The sequence below is a fragment of the Papio anubis genome, chromosome 1 (assembly GCF_008728515.1).
Source record: "Papio anubis isolate 15944 chromosome 1, Panubis1.0, whole genome shotgun sequence".
Classification (NCBI taxonomy): domain Eukaryota; kingdom Metazoa; phylum Chordata; class Mammalia; order Primates; family Cercopithecidae; genus Papio; species Papio anubis.
This window is the reverse complement of record NC_044976.1, coordinates 35,012,792-35,030,330: the sequence shown is the minus strand read 5'-3', so window position 1 is coordinate 35,030,330 and position 17,539 is coordinate 35,012,792. Positions and strand designations below refer to the sequence as shown.

At 52.0% G+C, this 17,539-nt stretch overlaps 1 protein-coding gene across 1 annotated transcript in view; it reads left to right on the top strand.

Annotated features, from left to right (window-relative positions):
• The window catches only part of GRIK3 (glutamate ionotropic receptor kainate type subunit 3), a 238,962-nt gene extending 227,340 nt beyond the window's left edge, over positions 1–11,622 (top strand). Inside the window, exons 14-16 of the mRNA XM_003891606.5 lie at positions 853–1,075; positions 1,941–2,191; positions 5,112–11,622. Of these exons, the coding sequence (XP_003891655.1) occupies positions 853–1,075; positions 1,941–2,191; positions 5,112–5,306 (669 nt within the window). The 3' untranslated portion in view covers positions 5,307–11,622. The remainder of the gene's footprint in view (positions 1–852; positions 1,076–1,940; positions 2,192–5,111) is intronic.
• Positions 11,623–17,539: the final 5,917 nt, after the last annotated feature.

The following is a 17,539-nucleotide window of genomic DNA, read 5'->3' as shown; positions in this document are numbered from 1 at the left end:
CTTAGGGATTCTGGTTTGCTCATGCAACAGTGTCCAGCCCAGGACCCTACAGCCCTGAGCGCTGGTGCAGCTAAAGGGGGCTTGCAGACCACCTCCTCTGACTGCCCTTACTTTTTTCCCCCTCTGCAATTTGCACCCTGTTCCTTCCTCACAGTAATGAAGTAGAACATGTTTGAGGCAAAATCTTCCTCTGAAACAGGACATAAAAGAGGCTTCCATTGGTTGAAGCAAAAGGGGAGGCCCAGAACCCACTCAGCTTTGCCCCGAGGAGCAGCCGTCTCTCTCCCTCCACCCTCACAGTGGTTTCTGTGAGGCAGGGCAGCTGAGGGGTTAGGGGTATGGACTCCGGAGCCAGATGGCCTGAGTTTGAAGCCTGACTTTGCTACTTAGTGCCTGGATAAACTTAGGCAAGTGACTTAGCTGTGCCTCAATCTTTTTATCTGTAAAATGGGGCTTATGATGGTACCTGTCTCCTGTGATCGCTGTGAAGAATCAACGAGTTAATGCAGGTGGCGCACTTAGAACAAAGCCTGAACATGCTAACTTTTAATAAATTTTAGAGAAAGAAAATCCATGTTTAAAGTCAGTTTGAAGACCACTCGTGCCATGGTCAGGGTTTCCAGGAAGCAGGCCTGAGTCTGCAGTTCTGCTTTATCCCTCGCCAGCAGTGTGTTTGGGGACCTTTGCTCCCAGGGCCTCAATTTCTATATCGGAGCACCATGTAGCACTCCCTTTCTCTGAAGACTGTAGACCGAGTTCAAGGCCCCAACCCCCGCTGAGCAGGATATGCAGTGCTTGGTCCCTGGTGTGGCTAGTAACAGTGTGTGCATCACCCCTTCCCTTGCGGCCCAGAAATCCAAGATCTCCACCTTCGAGAAGATGTGGGCCTTCATGAGCAGCAAGCCCTCGGCGCTGGTGAAGAACAATGAGGAGGGCATCCAGAGGGCCCTGACGGCCGACTACGCACTGCTCATGGAGTCCACCACCATCGAGTACGTCACGCAGAGGAACTGCAACCTCACCCAGATTGGGGGACTCATTGACTCCAAGGGCTACGGCATCGGCACGCCCATGGGTGAGCAAGGGGCTACGTGTGGGAGGGGCAGGGGTGTGGGCAGAGGGGGAGCTCCACCCCCGTGTCCACTCACGCTCCCTCTCACAGCTCATTCCATGGGGCTGATAAAGGTGACATTTTCTTTTTCTCCCTTTTCTTTTCTTTCTTTTTTTCTTTTTTTTTTTTTTTTTTTTAAGGCGGAGTTTCACTCTTGTTGCCCAGGCTGGAGTGCAGTGGCATGACCTTGGTTCACCGCAACCTCCGCCTCCTGGGTTCAAGTGATTCTCCTGCCTCAACCTCCCGAGTATCTGGGATTACAGGCATGTGCCACCATGCCTGGCTAATTTTGTATTTTTAGTAGATATGGGGTTTCTCCATGTTGGTCGGGCTGGTCTTGAACTCCCGACCTCAGGTGATCTGCCCGCCTTGGCCTTCCGAAGTGCTGGAATTACAAGTGTGAGCCACCACGCCCGGACATAGGTGACATTTTCTCAGCCCAGAAGCAGAGGGATGGAGCTGCATGCCTTTTGAGGGTGGCCCTGACCTAAGCAATGAGAGCTGGGACAGACACAAGGTTCAGGGACAGTTCCCAGAGGCCGTTCCTGCCTTCCCTCTCCTGCCCCTGCTGATGCAGCTCAGGGGCACTGGGCCTTCAGGGAGCCCACAGGGACTGATACACAATGAGTACGACCTCCCTGCTCAAACAGGACATTTCCACCCACCCAGATACCACGTGTTGATTTAAAGAGGACTCACAGGGATAGGGCCCCCCTTTTATGAGCTGATCCAGAGGCTAGTGGTGGTGGCCTGACCAGGGTGTTGGCAGGGCCAAACACAGCAAGGGCCACACGCCACTGATGGCTAGGGGTCCCTTTTCCCTGCTCAGGCTCCCCATACCGGGACAAGATCACCATCGCCATCCTGCAGCTTCAGGAGGAGGACAAGCTGCACATCATGAAGGAGAAATGGTGGCGGGGCAGCGGGTGCCCTGAGGAGGAAAACAAAGAGGCCAGCGCCCTGGGGATCCAGAAGATCGGGGGCATCTTCATTGTCCTGGCCGCCGGGCTGGTCCTTTCTGTGCTGGTGGCCGTGGGCGAGTTTGTGTACAAGCTCCGCAAAACAGCAGAGAGAGAGCAGGTAAGCCTTAGAGCTTGGAGCCTGCACAGGACGTGGAAGGAGATCCACGCTGACTTCAGCCCTCTATGTGCCAGGCACACAATAGTGTCTCATCGCAGCCTCACAACAGCTCACCCTGTATCCAGTGGGCCAGCAAGCCCTGCCACTCTACCTCTGTCCTGACCTAGCACTTTTTTCCATCGCTGTTGCCCCACCCCAGGCCAAGCCCCATCACCTCCTGCCTGGATTATGCCGCAGCCTTCAAACTGGCCTTCCAGCCTCCACGGTTCCCCAGCACCATCCACAATTCACACAGCAACCGGTGCCTTGTTTAAAACTTAACTCAAACCATATCATTTTCCTGCATAAAACCCTCCAGGGTAATTGTTGAAGGTGGGTGATGGTTGCATAGTGGTTCATTATACCATTCTCTCTACCTTTGCATATATTTGGAAATTTCCATAATCAAAAGTTTAAAAAGGAAAAGTTAACAGGGTTGGCCCAAGCATATAGACAGTAGAACTAGGCTCAAGCCTTCTGATTAATTCAAGCATGGTCGGGCAGTAGTTCTGGGTCCCAGTAGCAAATTAGAATCACAGGGAGAAAGTTTTCAAGTGCTAATGCTCTGGACTCACTCCCAGAGACTCTCTGTTTTAATTGGTCTGTGGTGGAGCCAGCATTGTGCTTTTACAAAAGCCTGCAGGGTGATTTAAATGTGTGCCTGAGTTAAGGGCCGCTGGGCGGGGGTGGTGAAGCTGTCTGAGAGAAATTCAAGGAGATTGCAGTTAAATTATATATAGAGGGGCCCATTATAAACAAGCAACTTACATATCCGTAAAAAACGAAATGGAATCCTCTATAACCAGCAAGCCTCAGTCAACAAAGAAGAGGGGAAAAGATAAAAGATAATACTCGATGTTGGAATTTGCAAGGGTGGAAGGGAAGGGACACTGTCCAGCATTGCTGAGGGAAGTCTATGCAGGTACTTTTCTGGAAGGCAACTTCATGGTATGTTCAGAGTCTTCCACAGTATCCATACATTTTGGCCTATCAATTTCCACTTTTAGAAATGTACCATGTGTAAGTGGTCAAAGATAGACACGGTTTTATTTACAAGGAAATTTGCTGAAGTGTAAATTATAACACGAAAAGATGGCAGGGAGGGGTAAACACCTAAATGTCTAACAACAGAGAATGGTTCTCTGTTGATACAAAATTATGATACATCAAAAAAGAACAACAACCAAATTCTCTGAGAATTCCCATTACAGTTAAAAGGAGCTCCCGGCCGGGCGCGGTGGCTCACGCTTGTAATCCCAACACTTTGGGAGGCCGAGCCGGGCGGATCACAAAGTCAAGAGATCAAGACCATCCTGGCCAACACTGTGAAACCCCGTCACTACTAAAAGCACAAAAATTAGCTGGGCATGGTGGCTTGCACCTGTAATCCCAGCTACTCAGGAGGCTGAGGCAGGAGAATCGCTTGAACCCAGGAGGCGGAGGTTGCAGTGAGCCAAGATCGGGCCACTGCACTCCAACCTGGAGACAGAGATTTCATCTCAAAAAAACAGGAGCTACTCATTCCACCAAAAAGCCTAAAGGATCTATCTACTCCACTTCTCTGACCACCTCCTTCCCTCACTCTCTTCCCCTACTCTGCTCCACACACACTGGCCTCTTGTTCAGTCCTGAACACACCAAGCACATTTCTGCCTTAGGCCCTTTGCACATGCTGCTCCTGGAATGCTCCTCCCTCACAGGGTATGTTCTTGACATCTTCTGGCCATTCTTGTTTCAGTTCCAATGTTACCTCCTCAAGTAGCCTTCATTACCTGCCCCCATTCCCAGTCCTTCTCTATCCCATTTCACTGCTTGATTCTCTTCCTAATAGCTATCACTGTCTGAAAGTATTTATTTGTTCACGTGTTCATTATCTGTTCCCTCCCATCGTTAGACTGCAAGCTCCCTGAGTGGGCTGCGACCTCATCCGTCTTCTTCACTGCTGCATGCCTAACGCCTGGAGCAGTGCCTGGCACATAGTAGGGTCGCATTAAATATTTGTGGAATGAAGAAAAGGAGGCAAGGAGGGATGACGTTCTGCATGTAGTAGGTGAGGAAAGGGAAGCCTGAAGGGGTCACAGCTGGTAGAAGGCAGAGCAAGAATTCAAAGCCTAGTCCCCTGCACACAAGTGACCTGGTGCTAGTGCCCTGGCCTCACTGGGTAAGTTGAGCTATCAACAGCCCCCACTGCCTTCCATGCAAGCTGCAGGACAACCTCTGGAAGCCACCATCATCAGATACCTGTGGGAAATGCTGCGCTCCTGCTGTCCCTCTTGGCTCTGTGCAGGGACCCAGGCCAGAAGGAGGTCCCTGACACCCAACAGCCCTACAGGGACCTGCCTCCCAGTTTCCCACCTCAAGAAACATGTGCTGAACTTCCCTGAGTGAGAAGATACTGATTCTTCCCCTTAGTTGGAAGCCCTTCCAGGAGAAAGTTTATCCATTCATTCGTCAAATGTTTCTTCAGTCCTGACCCTGGGCCAAAGCTAGTGCTTTGGTCAGGGCTCGGGAGTTGGGCTCATGGGGATAAAACTGGCTGGTTCCTGCCCTCTGAGTCCAGTGAAGAAAAACGGCACAGGTAAACCAGAGCTCCTCAGACGTTAATGTGCATGCCATTTAGAACCTCAGTTTGCTCATGTGTAAATGAGGTTAAGATGATGCTTCACCTACCTTAGTCTCCAAATAAGAATGTCAGGTTTCGTAGACTGCTGCACAAACTAATCACCTTACAGGTGGCAGAGGGATGGGTGGGGTGAAGGTATGAGAAAGATGGGTAGCCTTAGCACAGACTCTGGGAGGAAGGGGCAGAACTGGCTGGAGTTACAGGGCCGGGCATCACTCTGTGCCCCTATTCCGACCCCTCTCCTCCACCCTTCTGCAGCGTTCCTTCTGCAGCACCGTGGCCGATGAGATCCGTTTCTCCCTCACCTGCCAACGTCGAGTCAAGCACAAGCCGCAGCCTCCCTTGATGGTCAAGACTGACGCCGTCATCAACATGCACACATTCAATGACCGCCGGCTTCCCGGCAAGGACAGCATGGCCTGCAGCACATCCTTAGCCCCTGTGTTCCCCTAGGCACAGCTGGGGTGGGGACCACAGGCCTGGGGGCTGGGCAGAGGAAAGCAAAGGAGATTGGAAGGAACGTCCCCTGTCCTCACACTGGGCTTGGGGACCAGAGCTGCCACCTGCCTGTTGGGCCAGAAGCCTCCTGCCCTTACCTGCCAGGAAGCCAACAGGCTCTCAGGCCAGCTGCTTGGGCTTCATCCTCCTCAGATCTTCTGTGGGTTTCTAAAGCTGCCAGCTGAGATAGCCAAGGCCAAAGGAAGCACATGCCTCTCTCAGGCCAAACTCACCCGCCCCTCTACTCTCCTCCAGAGTCAGAAGTTTCTGCCATGGCCCTGCAGAGGCCACAGAAAATGGAAGACATCTCTTATGTTACCATTTCTTCCCCAAGAGCCCAGGCCTCCGTCAGTTGACCATGAGGCCAGAGACACAAGCCTTTGGCGCCTTAAGGAAGTTCTAGCATGGCTGCCAATGGGAGTTCATGGTGAGGGATGCCCATCCCATATGCCTGGACAGAAGGAAGACTTCATCCCTCTGGGGCTGTTCACATGGTCCTGATCTTCTGGACTTGGCACCACCCCTGGCAGCCCCTGTTTTGGCAGAGTTGAAGACAGAGTCACACGGGGAAAAGAGGAGCTTGGGGTATGGGAGAGAAGAGAATGCACAAACAGAAGTCGCCATTTTGGATTCTTATGGACAATGACCCAGTGGTTCCTAATGCTCTAGGAGGTCTCTAAGAATATAAGTGGGGAGTGGCCACAGAAAATTCTTCTCGGCTTTCTGGCCAGAGGAGAGAAGACCCCCTGAATCTCTAACAAAGGATGCTCAAAGACTCAGCCGATATTTGAAGCCCAGCAGAGGAAAAGCAGATTCCACGGAAGTCCCACCGGCTCTTGTGCCAATGGATCTCACCTTCCTGGTTAGCAAGTTGTTATCTAAACCCTGTTCGCATTTGGAAACCTGGGCTCTTTGCCATCTTCTCATCAACAACTCCCCATTCCTAGCTGGTTAACCTTGGCCTTCCTCTGTCTTTTTGAAAGAAAAGAGTTGATTGAAGTGAAAGTCAAGTTTCCCCTCCTCAAAAAGGAGTCAGTGTCCTACTACACAGGCTAACTTGGGGCTAGGTGGGGGAAACCAGAAGGGACCAAAAGAGCTTCTGGTCTCCTAGACTTACCAAATGTAGAGATGCTCCCCAGAAAAAGAAAGTTTCTAGGGACATAATATCATAGCTGGCAGAGGCCCCAAGGGTGGGGAGGAAGAAGCTGCCTCCTGGAGAATTAACCAAAGACCCCACACAGAGACACGAGGCCATCCTGGCCCCTTGTCTGTTGTCCAGAGCAACTGTGACCTTGTGGGGCTTGGGGAAGACAGCAGAGAAGTAGCAGCAGGTTGGGGACCAGCCAGGGGGTGGACCAGATGATCTATGAGTTCCAGCTTGCTGTGACGAATGCTCTAGAGGTCTGTAACTTTAAGAGTCTTGGAAAAGAATGAGACATGAAGGATTAGGAACAAAGTGTCCTTAAAGAGAACACGATGGGCCAGCAGGTTTGCCATGGCCAAGGATGAGGCAGGCTTTGAACAGTGCAGGGAGGTTCTGGGGATTCTGGATGAGAACTGGGGCACACCAGCCACTCCACTCCCACCTCTGTCCCGTGCTGCTTGGGAAGCCCGGTTAGGGAAGAGCTACATTTGGATCTCAAGGGCTTTCTCATCTGGGTGAAGGGTAATCTCTAGCAAAGCAGGAGACCACAGTGGGCTCATGTGATAAACACTGTCCCTCTTCCAGACTGTGAACTGCAGGGCCAAACCAGCGGGTGCCCAAAATCCCAGCAGTGCTGGCTGGCTATGTACATTGGACGAGGGAGAGGAGGGCTAGACACACACCAAAGCCCCATGCATGTAATGTTAGGAAAAGCCATGCTGTCATAAGCTTCAGGGTACCGAGGGCGTGTGCATGTGTGTCTGTGTCTTTGTGTTTGTATGTGTGAACTTCAGGGGCTGGGGCACAGGACAGATCTGGACATATAACATAGTCCAGGCCACGAAATAATAGGTGAATCCTTGGGGATCTGATGTGTGCATATGCGTGTGTATGTGTATCTGAGTGAGTTGGGGACGAGGGAGACAATCTGGGTGAGCAGCAAGGCCCCATATATGTAAAAACCGGAGAAGCCATGTCATGTTGGGGCCCTGGTGAGTATGCATATGTAAGCATGCATGCACACGTGTGTGCATGCTGGTGTGTGTGTGTGCATATGTACACTGAATGGCATAGGATGAAGGACAGGATCATAACTGCAGCTAGCCAAATATGCATAAAAGGAGAAGCCATGTCACTAAGGGGTCCGTGTGCGAGTACATGTGCACACATGTGTACAGGCATGTGTGCACAGTGGGGAGCAGGGGGAAGGCCAGGACCAGAGAGTTGTGTGACATGGGTCAATGCGTGCTGTAGACAAGAAGTCATGTGGAGTTGAAGTTTCCGAGTGTATGCGGGACACACACAAATGTTCCAGGTCACGGTGGAAGCAGAGACAGACAATCAGGAAGGCCAGGCACCAGGGTCTGTTTGCACTTCTGTCATGGGAGAGATCATTTGTCACAGAGAGTCACCAAGGTTGCATGGGCACACTTGCCAGGAGATGGGGGCGCAACCCTTCGGGGGCTCATGGTGCTGATGCCTTTGCTGTAGACATCATGTCCTGTTTGAAGGGAAAACTTTTTTTTGTAATTCCCAGGTAACAGGATTCTAATGAAGGTATTTGCCAATTTGCTGTCAGCAAACACAATCATTAACCACCGTCTTATTTTGTCCAGTACAGTTTCATAGCACATGCCTCATTCTTGCTCTTGTCTCACACATGTGTTGTGTGCCTGATGCTACATGAGCATGTTCTTCTGAGGCTATGCATATATGTGGATTGTGACAGGAGGAAGAAGTGGTGAGAATTTTTATAAAAGGAACAAAGAATAGTGGATAAATAGAGGCACAATTCAATTAGAGAAATCCCCCAAAAGGTACGGACTGGTCTTTAGACTCCTATGTGGAAGCAGGAGGGCACGCTGCCTCATCTCCTCTCCCGTGCAAGCCTGGCATCCTGAGGTTCAGGTGTTGTCAGTGTGGCTGTTATTCGACTTCTGGTCAATGTCCTGCGTTTGTCCTACAGACCAGCCTAGTAGTAAAAGTGCAGTGGGGACCACTGCTGCCCAAGCATGAGCTCTGTCCGGGGGGACTGAAAGTGATGCTATATCTGTGAGGGGGAACGGAGTAGGAAAGTGTTTCCAGTGAGGCAGATCTGGTGTTTTTTTAAGTTTAGGTCTGTCCTGCCAGTGGGCATGGAGCTGAGCTGGGGCAGGTGCATACGTGTGTGTGTATGTGTGTGTATGCACGTGTAGTGTGTGTGCACACACAGGCACTGAGAGGTGATGGGAAACATGAAAGCTTGTTTGGACGGAGCAGAAGATGGAATCTGCCTGAGCAGATACTGGACTGCCCCTGCGTGGTGCCACATGCCAGCCCTGAACAGAAGAATGTCCCCACCTCATCCCCAAATGCCAGTGCCTCCTCTCCACCTGCTCAAGCTGGCCAAGTTGAGGGGCAGTGGTAAGAAGACACTGACCCCACCACCCCTGCTGAGGCCCTGAGGCTTAAGGACAGTGAGCCCTCCCGATCACTCTCCACTTGTCCTGCTGCTGGTTTCTCTGCTCTGGACAGAAGAAAATCCTGAGAGCGTTGTCAGTGTTCAGGTGGCCCCATGCTGCAAGAGTCTCTCGAGAGGGGAGATGCCACCTTGGCCAATGTGCTGACTTTGAGTGTCTGAGGGGTAAGAGGGCCACCCCCTCCTCACAGCCAAGACTCTGTCTAAGCTGGAAGCACAATCTGGCTCCACCCCCAATCCCTGCCATGCCCCAGGCCCTGGAAAATGGGAATCCTGGCCCAGGCCAGGGGAAAGGGCCAACCAGGTTAGAAGTTGCTCCCTCTCCACCAGGTGTGCGCTCACCAAGAACAATCAAAAGCTCCCTTTCTGCCTACTTTTCCAGTGATAGTGGGTCTGGGGGGTGGGTCACAGCTTCCGCTTCGTCACTCAGCTTGAAGTCGGTCCCTCCCTGACCCACTCCCAGCTACATGCACAAACATCTGAAAGTAGGCTGGCCTCTGTGGCTCACATCTGGAATGTTCCTGTGTGGATACCCATCTGCAAAGGGGCTAGAGGTTTGAACAAACAGCTGCATGGACTTATCATCTGGGATGGGCCCAGCCCCATGGACAGATACAAGAAATAAGCCCAACTCTGTGGGCAGGTCTCTGGATTAGACACATCTGGAAGTTGCAGGTCAGGTGGACACATCTGGAAGGGGCCCGGCTGCTGGCCGCCATGGAAGGGCCGTGCCCTCTGTCCCCATGGCAGTTTAAAGCAAGCCCTCCCTTCAGTCCTGAATTTGCCCTGGAGTTAAAATTTCAGAGCTGAGGTCATACATGAAGTCACAAAACTTTTAGGTAGAAGGTTAATGTTCTGTACAATATATATATGAATGTAAAATGTATATATATACTGTATATATATATATATGCACAGTGTATATATGACCTGTAGCCCATGTGTATACAACCCTTTCTTGCACGTCTGCACACAGAGTGTACATAACCCAGCCAGCATGGGTGGGGACCAGGTGAGAGATGGGGGCTGCAGCAGCAAAGTCTGGGACGGAGGTCTCAGAGAGCCCCTTGGGGTGAGGAAGGCCCTCCACACATCAGAGCTCCAGACCCTGAAGAAGAGGGCAGAGCTCCATGGTGCTGCCAGGTGAGTCCTGCACCGCCAGGGCCTCCTGTGGGAGGGGCAGGATTGGCCAACGGACCTCATCTCCATCCGAGCCTGTCTGAGGCAGGACAGCCGGGTGTGTCTGAGAAGCAATGTCATGCTAGTACTCAGCCCCTGTGCCAATATTACATTCTAGTTCCGGGGCAGTTCATCAGGAGCAGAAGGGCTGGGAAAGAGCAGACCACTCCCCAGGCGTGTTCTCACACCTGCCTGCAGAATCGCAGGTAGGTTTCAGGCTCCACCTAGGATACCCTAGAAGGTGGGGCTAGTCTCGGTAGCAAAAGCCTCTGCCTCTGATTCTCACCCACTTGCAGAAGCAGTCACAACTTGCACACAACACAGCTCACAGCTAGGGAAAGCACCTGTTAAAGAGAATGCCCCCAGGGCATGGCCAGCATGCTGATACAGTGTTCCCATGCCCCTGTTATTGATCCTGTCCTCCTGCCTTCTAGAACAGTGGACCTCACATCACCTCCCAGATTGTCTCCATTTTATGAATCAAAACTCTGAGGCCTCCAGACGTGAAGAAGCAGCCATAGATTCAGTCAAATGCCAGCCAAGGGTTTGCCTCACTTCAGACAACCTCCCCAGCCCCATTTGACCCAGAGACCAGCTGCCAGGGAGTGACCTCAGAGCCAGAGAGGTGAAAGATGAGAGGCAAGAAGGTAGCTCCTAGCCTAGCACGGCCCAGGCTCCATCTATCTGCCCTTCTGTCCCCTGCGGCATCCTGGCAGGGCAGCTGGCAGAGTGCCCCCTCCCCAGGAGGCTGCAGACCTCTGTCCCTGGCTCACCCAGATCGGTCTGTTCTCTGCAGTTCCATTCCTTTAGCCTCTTTTGCAGGTCTGAGCATCTCTGGAGCATGCAGGGGAGGAGATATCTGAAGTGGGCTTCCGTGCAGTCAGCAGCCTGCCCCAGCTTCGGCCTCGGGTGTCAGGCTGGTCTGCACTGAACTCTCGGTCTGCCTCTGGGGCCCTGACCAAGCACGCCTGACCCCAGCCCCATGAGGAGCATCCCGTCTTGGTTCCATAGGAATCATGGGCCTTCTTACCACTGTGCGTCAAGCCCCCATCCCATCTCTGCCTGGGCCGACTTCCTGGTTGGGCCTCCCATGGTAGGGGCCTCAGTTCCCAGGCTCTGGGCTGAGCCCCCAGGCAGCACCATGGGCCTCTGAGACCCTAGACCTGTCCCACCACCCAGACCAGAGTGCCTGGAAGCCCCCCACTCCCACTCAACATGGTTCCCACACACTGGTCTCTGGGCCATTCAGGGGATGCCCTTTGTGGACATGCAGAATTTCTATGAATATAGTTTTTTGTAAACATTTTGTAACAATTTGGGTTTCATAGTAACTGTGTTACTTGCCAATCATTCTAGGCTGATGTAAATAAATTTCCAAACAAATCCGATTATTTTCCTTTTTAAGACACTGTGATATATCAAAGTGCACAGTTTGCTGTATGAAGTAATATGGTTTTAAATTTTAAATAAAATGTTTCTAGAAAACAGGGCTCCCTTGAGGTGTGTTTTCTGTTTCTCTTCTCTCCTTAGAACCAGAAGGTGCTGGACGATGAACTTTTGTCATCTTCCCCCAGGGATGACTGTGTCCCAGGCAAGAGACACTGGTGCCCAGCAGGCGGGTGGCTCCGGCCAGCCTCCTGGTTCAGACATTGAGGATGTAGGGTCTGCCCCTGGGACTGTCTGACCTCTATCTTCCCTTCCCTTGGCAACACCCCTCCCCAACTCATCTCCATCCACACACTCCCTTGGGAGTTGCCACATACTTATTCGTGTGGCCCCGTCCCTTTGGTCATAGCTGGTGAGGTCAGGTGGACACCTGATCCCAGCTTGGCCAGAGTCTCACCTGAGCTTTTTCAGACTGGAAATGAGAAAGCTCTATGTCAGCTGCCCTTTGGAGCCGGAAACTGCTCATACAATCAGAATTCAGGGCAGGGCGTTTCCAGCAGGAAGGGATTCAGTATGGAGGTTTATAAAACCAGTGGAAGAGATGAGGGAGCCTGGCCAACTCGGGCCTCCAGGAATGGCTCCCAGAATAATACAGAACTGACCCACTAGGGCATGACCACCTCTGAGGTGGGAGGAAAGACACCCCAGAGCTGCAATCCAGGGTCCAGGAAGTCCATCAAGATACTGGGGCCGCCACCACCCCACATCATGGTGCTCCTCAGCACCCAAGAAGTTGGAGATGAGTAGTGGACTGAAGCTGCTGAAAAATCTCATGTTCCCATGACAGAAACAGCCCAAAGGGGAGTGGGAAGGTGGCCTCTGCCTCACCTCTGCCTCCAACTCTCGTGCAAACAGACTGAATTGGTAGAGACCCTTTCCAACCAGAATCCTCCATGTTATCCTATGACATCATCTTAAAAATAGCTCATGGTTATTGAGCACTTTCCATGTGGCAGGTGCTGGCTAAGCTCCTAACACATATGATCTACTTTGAATGAAAGATGTCCCTCAGACCCTGACACATCTCAGACCCTGACTCTGCACAACCTTTCAGTCCAAATGCCCACCACCCTTGACACGGGATTAAGTATCCCAGGCCTAATTATGAGGAAAGTGGCTATGATTGCACCAGCTTGGGTCAAGTGGCCACTTGTGGTCCAGTTAGCTGTGGCCCGAGGGAGAAAGAGGTCACGTAATACAATTATGGGACCCAGGATCACTGCTTTAGGAGAGTTGAGAAAACAGGAGAAGTCAAAAAAAAAAAAGGCAACATGAGTTTGCAGGTCTTCTAAAATATGCACCTCCCCTTCCATCAGCTGACAAGTGCCAGGGAAGCCAAGCCATGGCCCCAGCAGCAATCTCTGCAGAATGGAGAGGAAGTCGGGACCCAGTAGGCCACAGTGTCTGGGAGCTCTGGTCTAACCTGGAGCCACAGCCCAGAAGGAGACTTTGGTCTGAGCCAGGTAGGAGGTAAGGAAAGGCCCTGGGTTGCAGGTGTGAGCCATTGATAGGCGTGGTCGGGACCATCCCTGGAGAGAAGCACCCTGCAGGTCAGGGTGGGCTCCAGGTCCAGCAAGGAGTGGGGGAATATGGACAAGAGACCTGGTAGAAATGAGGCCCACAGTGGGGGTGAAAGAATAGGTAGAGCACCCATCCATCAATCCATCCATCCACCCATCCATCCATCCACCCATCCACCCATCCATCCACCCAACCATCCATCCATCCACCCACCCATCCATCCATCCCCCCATCCACCCATCCATCCATCCACCCGCGATCCACTTGTCCATCCATCACTTGTCCACCCACATCCATCCGTCATCACCCATCATCCATCCACCCCATCCACCAGCCCATCCATCCATCATCCACCCCAGCCATCATCCACCCATCAATCCATCCATCCATCCATCCCCCCACCCAACCATCCACTCACCCACTGATCCACCCATCCACCCATCCATCCACCCATCTGCCCATCCATCCACCCACCCATCGTCCTTCCACCTTTCATCCATTATCCATCACCACCCATCGAATCAATGGTCATCCATCCACCCATCAATCCATCTTGTCCAAATCATCCATCCATCCATCCATTCACAGACTTAACTAAATATTTTATGTATGAGTCCCAGCTCTACCAGCTACTAGCTGTGTAACTTTGAAGAAGTGACTTCACATCCTTGAGCCTGTTTCCTCATCTGTAAAATGCATGAGTGTGAAAGCTGCCCCCTCATGAAGTGCTTGTGGGGATTAAATGAGAAAAAGCACATTACACTGCATGTTTAGCACAGGGCAGGCACATCATAAGCCAACAATAAATGACAGCTATTTTCATTAAGAAAAAGGAGAGAGATGGGGAGAAGAAAAATTAGGAGCTACTATGGACTGAGTCCTCTCTGGAGAGACAGGGGGACTCCTCCCTCCAGGGCTAACCCTAACTCAGAAGCCTATCTGTGATACCCTTGGCTCTGGACGGGGGCCAGCCAGGCCTCTCAGATTACTGACTCCTGCAAAAATGGGTGCAGGAGCAGTGATGTCGCTGTCCTGGCTCAGGCCCCTGTTTCTATAACCTCAGACATTTCTGTCCCAGCCTCTCCTTGGCCAATGCCTTGTGCTCCTCCCGTCTCCAGGACATACATGGGCTCGTAGTTCTAGTGCACCAGTCCCCAGGAGCAAGACATTCAAGGAGGCTCCTCAGTTAGGAATCGCTGTGGCAAGAAACAGACACCTACTCAAACTCACCAGGGCAAAAAGGGGGCTTCATGATAAGAGGTCTGATGGAAGATAGTCAAGTCTCTCTCCCTCTATCTTTCTCCCTCTCTCTCTTTCTATCTCCATTCCCTTCCTCCCCCCTCCACTTCCTTGCTCAAGGCAGGACATGGCCACCCCCATCTTGGTTCAGGTCTCCCCAGCTTCAGGGCCCATGTCAGTGAAAATGTCCCAATTCCAAACCATCTGCCCACTCCTTCAGCAGAGAGAGCTGGATGGTGAAGTTCTCAGAGAACAGGTATATCTGACGAATCGCTCTAGACCTACACTTCTGAAAATGCCCTGAGGATCTTGTTCAAATGAAGGCTGGAGTCCAGTTGTCTGGGACAGACTTGGATGTCTGCACTGCCCACAGCTCGCAGGGCCTACCGGGCTTTTGGCACGCTGCCAGCACAGCAAGTGGCCCGGCTGTGGTGGGATGGTGCCGGGAGCAGGGGTCACTGAATGCAGCACGGGCCTCGGAACCCTCCTGCTCCATGCTCTGAAGGCACAAGCCCCACTCACCCCATTCAAGAGCGTCATAGAAATGAACCCTCCCTTGAGCCCTTAATTCTCCATCTGAAATGTTGATTAACTGAGCCTCCCACTTCACTCCCATATTTTTCTGTCTCATCTAGCCCCAGAATCTCTATGCTGGCAGGAATGCCCCAAGTCCCTCAGGATTCAAATTCACTCAGGACCCCTCTGCTAGGACTGATGGGCAAGCCTCCCCAAGCAGTAGGATCAGGGACTCTGGAGTCCAGCTTCCTGGGTTCTGCTTCTTGCTCTGTGTCTTCTTTTCTCCCACACCTTTTTTTGAGATGGTCTCACTCTGTGGCCCAGGCTGGAGTGCAGTGGCACAATCAGAGCTCCCTGCAGCCTCAACCTCCTGGGCTCAGTGATCCTCCCACCTCAGACTCCCAAGTAGCTGGGACCACAGATGCTCACCACCATACCTCGCTGTCTTCTTTAAGCTTCAGAATGGAGAGACTAAGACCCACCTCAGAGGAGGGTTATAGGGACTTGATGAGATTGTCCATGCCAGGCACGCAGTCTAGCTCAGCCAACGTTAGCTATTACTGTGGAGGGAAAGTAAATAATGACTTGATCCCTCCCCAATATGCCAAGGGTGAAACTAGCCCCAGGCACAGAGGAATCAGGAAACAAAGGTGGTCAAACACCCAGCTTTAAGTGCAAAGGTGTTGGTCCCAGTCTAAGACCCAAAACATCTGGAAGTTTCCCCTCCACTACCTCTCAAATTAGGCCAAAGATTCCGCAGGCTGGGAGGGAACTGGGGAGGGACTACCAGACAGAGATGGAGTCCACTGCGGAGGCCTCCCCGGTTCTGCCAGAACATGCAGGTTCAGTTGCCAGTCCCAGGCAGCCGTGGGGAATGGACCCACCGTCTCTGCCTACATGAGTCCAGTACAGAGCCTAGAGAGGTGCCTTTCTAGATGTCTAGCTTAGTGGCTTCAAAATGGCACTTGCCTTAGCATCCAGGTGACTCCCACTGGCCATCTTGCATGAGTCAGGACCATCTGTGTCCTGAGAACTTGCTCAGTTCCCATTCTCCCCACCCCATGCAGCTAAGCCCTCTTTCAGTGAATCAGGAAATCAGGACTCTGCCCCAAACACTCAGAGGAAAGGAGGTGCTATGGCAGGGAACCCCTGACCCTAGTCAAGTGCAACTAGACTAGAGATTTTCCTCTGAGCTGGGGAAACAGCGCCCATGCCATTATTTTATTCATTACTATTATTACTGTCATTAGTTCTGCTTCCGGGGCAGTCATTGCAGAACGCTGGTGGCTTGGAGGTGAGAGGACAAAATATTTCTGAAGCACACTCTGATATGGTTATTTTTTTGTTCTGTAGGTCTGGGAGAGTCCCATCCCATAATGGCGCCCTTTCTTTTGACCTTGGTCATATCACCCTGCTCAAGGAACAGGGGTCTGAGACCTGTGGAGATGGCTCCCACCTCCCACAGATCCCCCATCCCCTCCTAGGTCTGGGACCTGCCCTCTCCCCAGCCATCCCCAGTGACAAGAGCCTCCTGTCACTCATGGAGGTGCCCAGACAGGAGACAGGGACTAAGAATAAGGGGCAAATTCTAAGGCCCCTCTACCATCTTAATTTAAGCAGATGGCCTTGGACCATTCACAAGCCTCAGTTTACTCCCCTGTGCATTGGAAGTGCCCATTTTGACTGTAACAGGGAGCTCACGTGAGAATTTTAAAAATGACATGTGAAAGCATGTGTTAAGTGTGAGGCATTGGGCTGATTGTGAGGGTCCTTCACTCTTCAGTCAGTTCTCCCCTCTCTCCCTTCCTACCACCCTGCCACCCAGGTCCATCTGGAGCAAGCCAAGGAGCAGCAGGAGGTCAGGGCTGGAGTGCCCCAGGGGCTGCAGGCCCCTATTCCAAGAACCAGGGTGGGCCAGGGTACACGGCTCCCTTGGAGCCTTGATGGCACTTCCTTGGGAAACAGAAGCTGAGTGTTTAAGAAGCATCTGTCATTATGGAAACAAAGTTGCCAGGCCATTTTTTCTTTTACTATTTTTACTGCGGTTTCATTATCTTATGCAAATCAGGCCGCTGATGAAGCCTTTCTGCAGGGTGGCCCATGCTGGGACCAGCTCTACCAAGGGGATTTATTGCCTGCCTCGGCCTCCAGAAAGGATCTGAGATGAGGAGGCCCCACGGAGAGGACTTCCGGAGCAGCCACCGTACCTGCAACACCCAGCTTCCCTCCAGACAAGCCTCTAGCTCCTGCCTCCATCCCAGGAGTGCCCTGGCCCATTATCTGCAAAGGCCTGAATGTCAGCCCAGCTTGGCTCAGGCCTCTGTCCCTGATTCCCCAATAGCCGGAGCCCCTTGAAGACTAAGTTGCCAGTACCCAACAGGATACAAGGGAAAAGATGGGAAGCAAAATATGTTAGTAACTTAATTTGCATCATGCCCATAAGTGCTAGGAGAAAAGTATGATATTATCCCCTTAGTTTGAGATCCCCTGGAAGAGGCCCCTGAGACAAGGGCTTGAATACAAGGTGAAGATAGGGGAATAGGGATGTGAGATGCCAAAGGGAAGCCAGCTTATGAAGGGTACAACATCAAGCTAGCCAACCCTGTGGGCAGCTGGCACTTAACTCCATGAAGAACTCTGGGAGCCAGCATAGAACACGCAACTCAAGAATCTCCCACTGAAGGA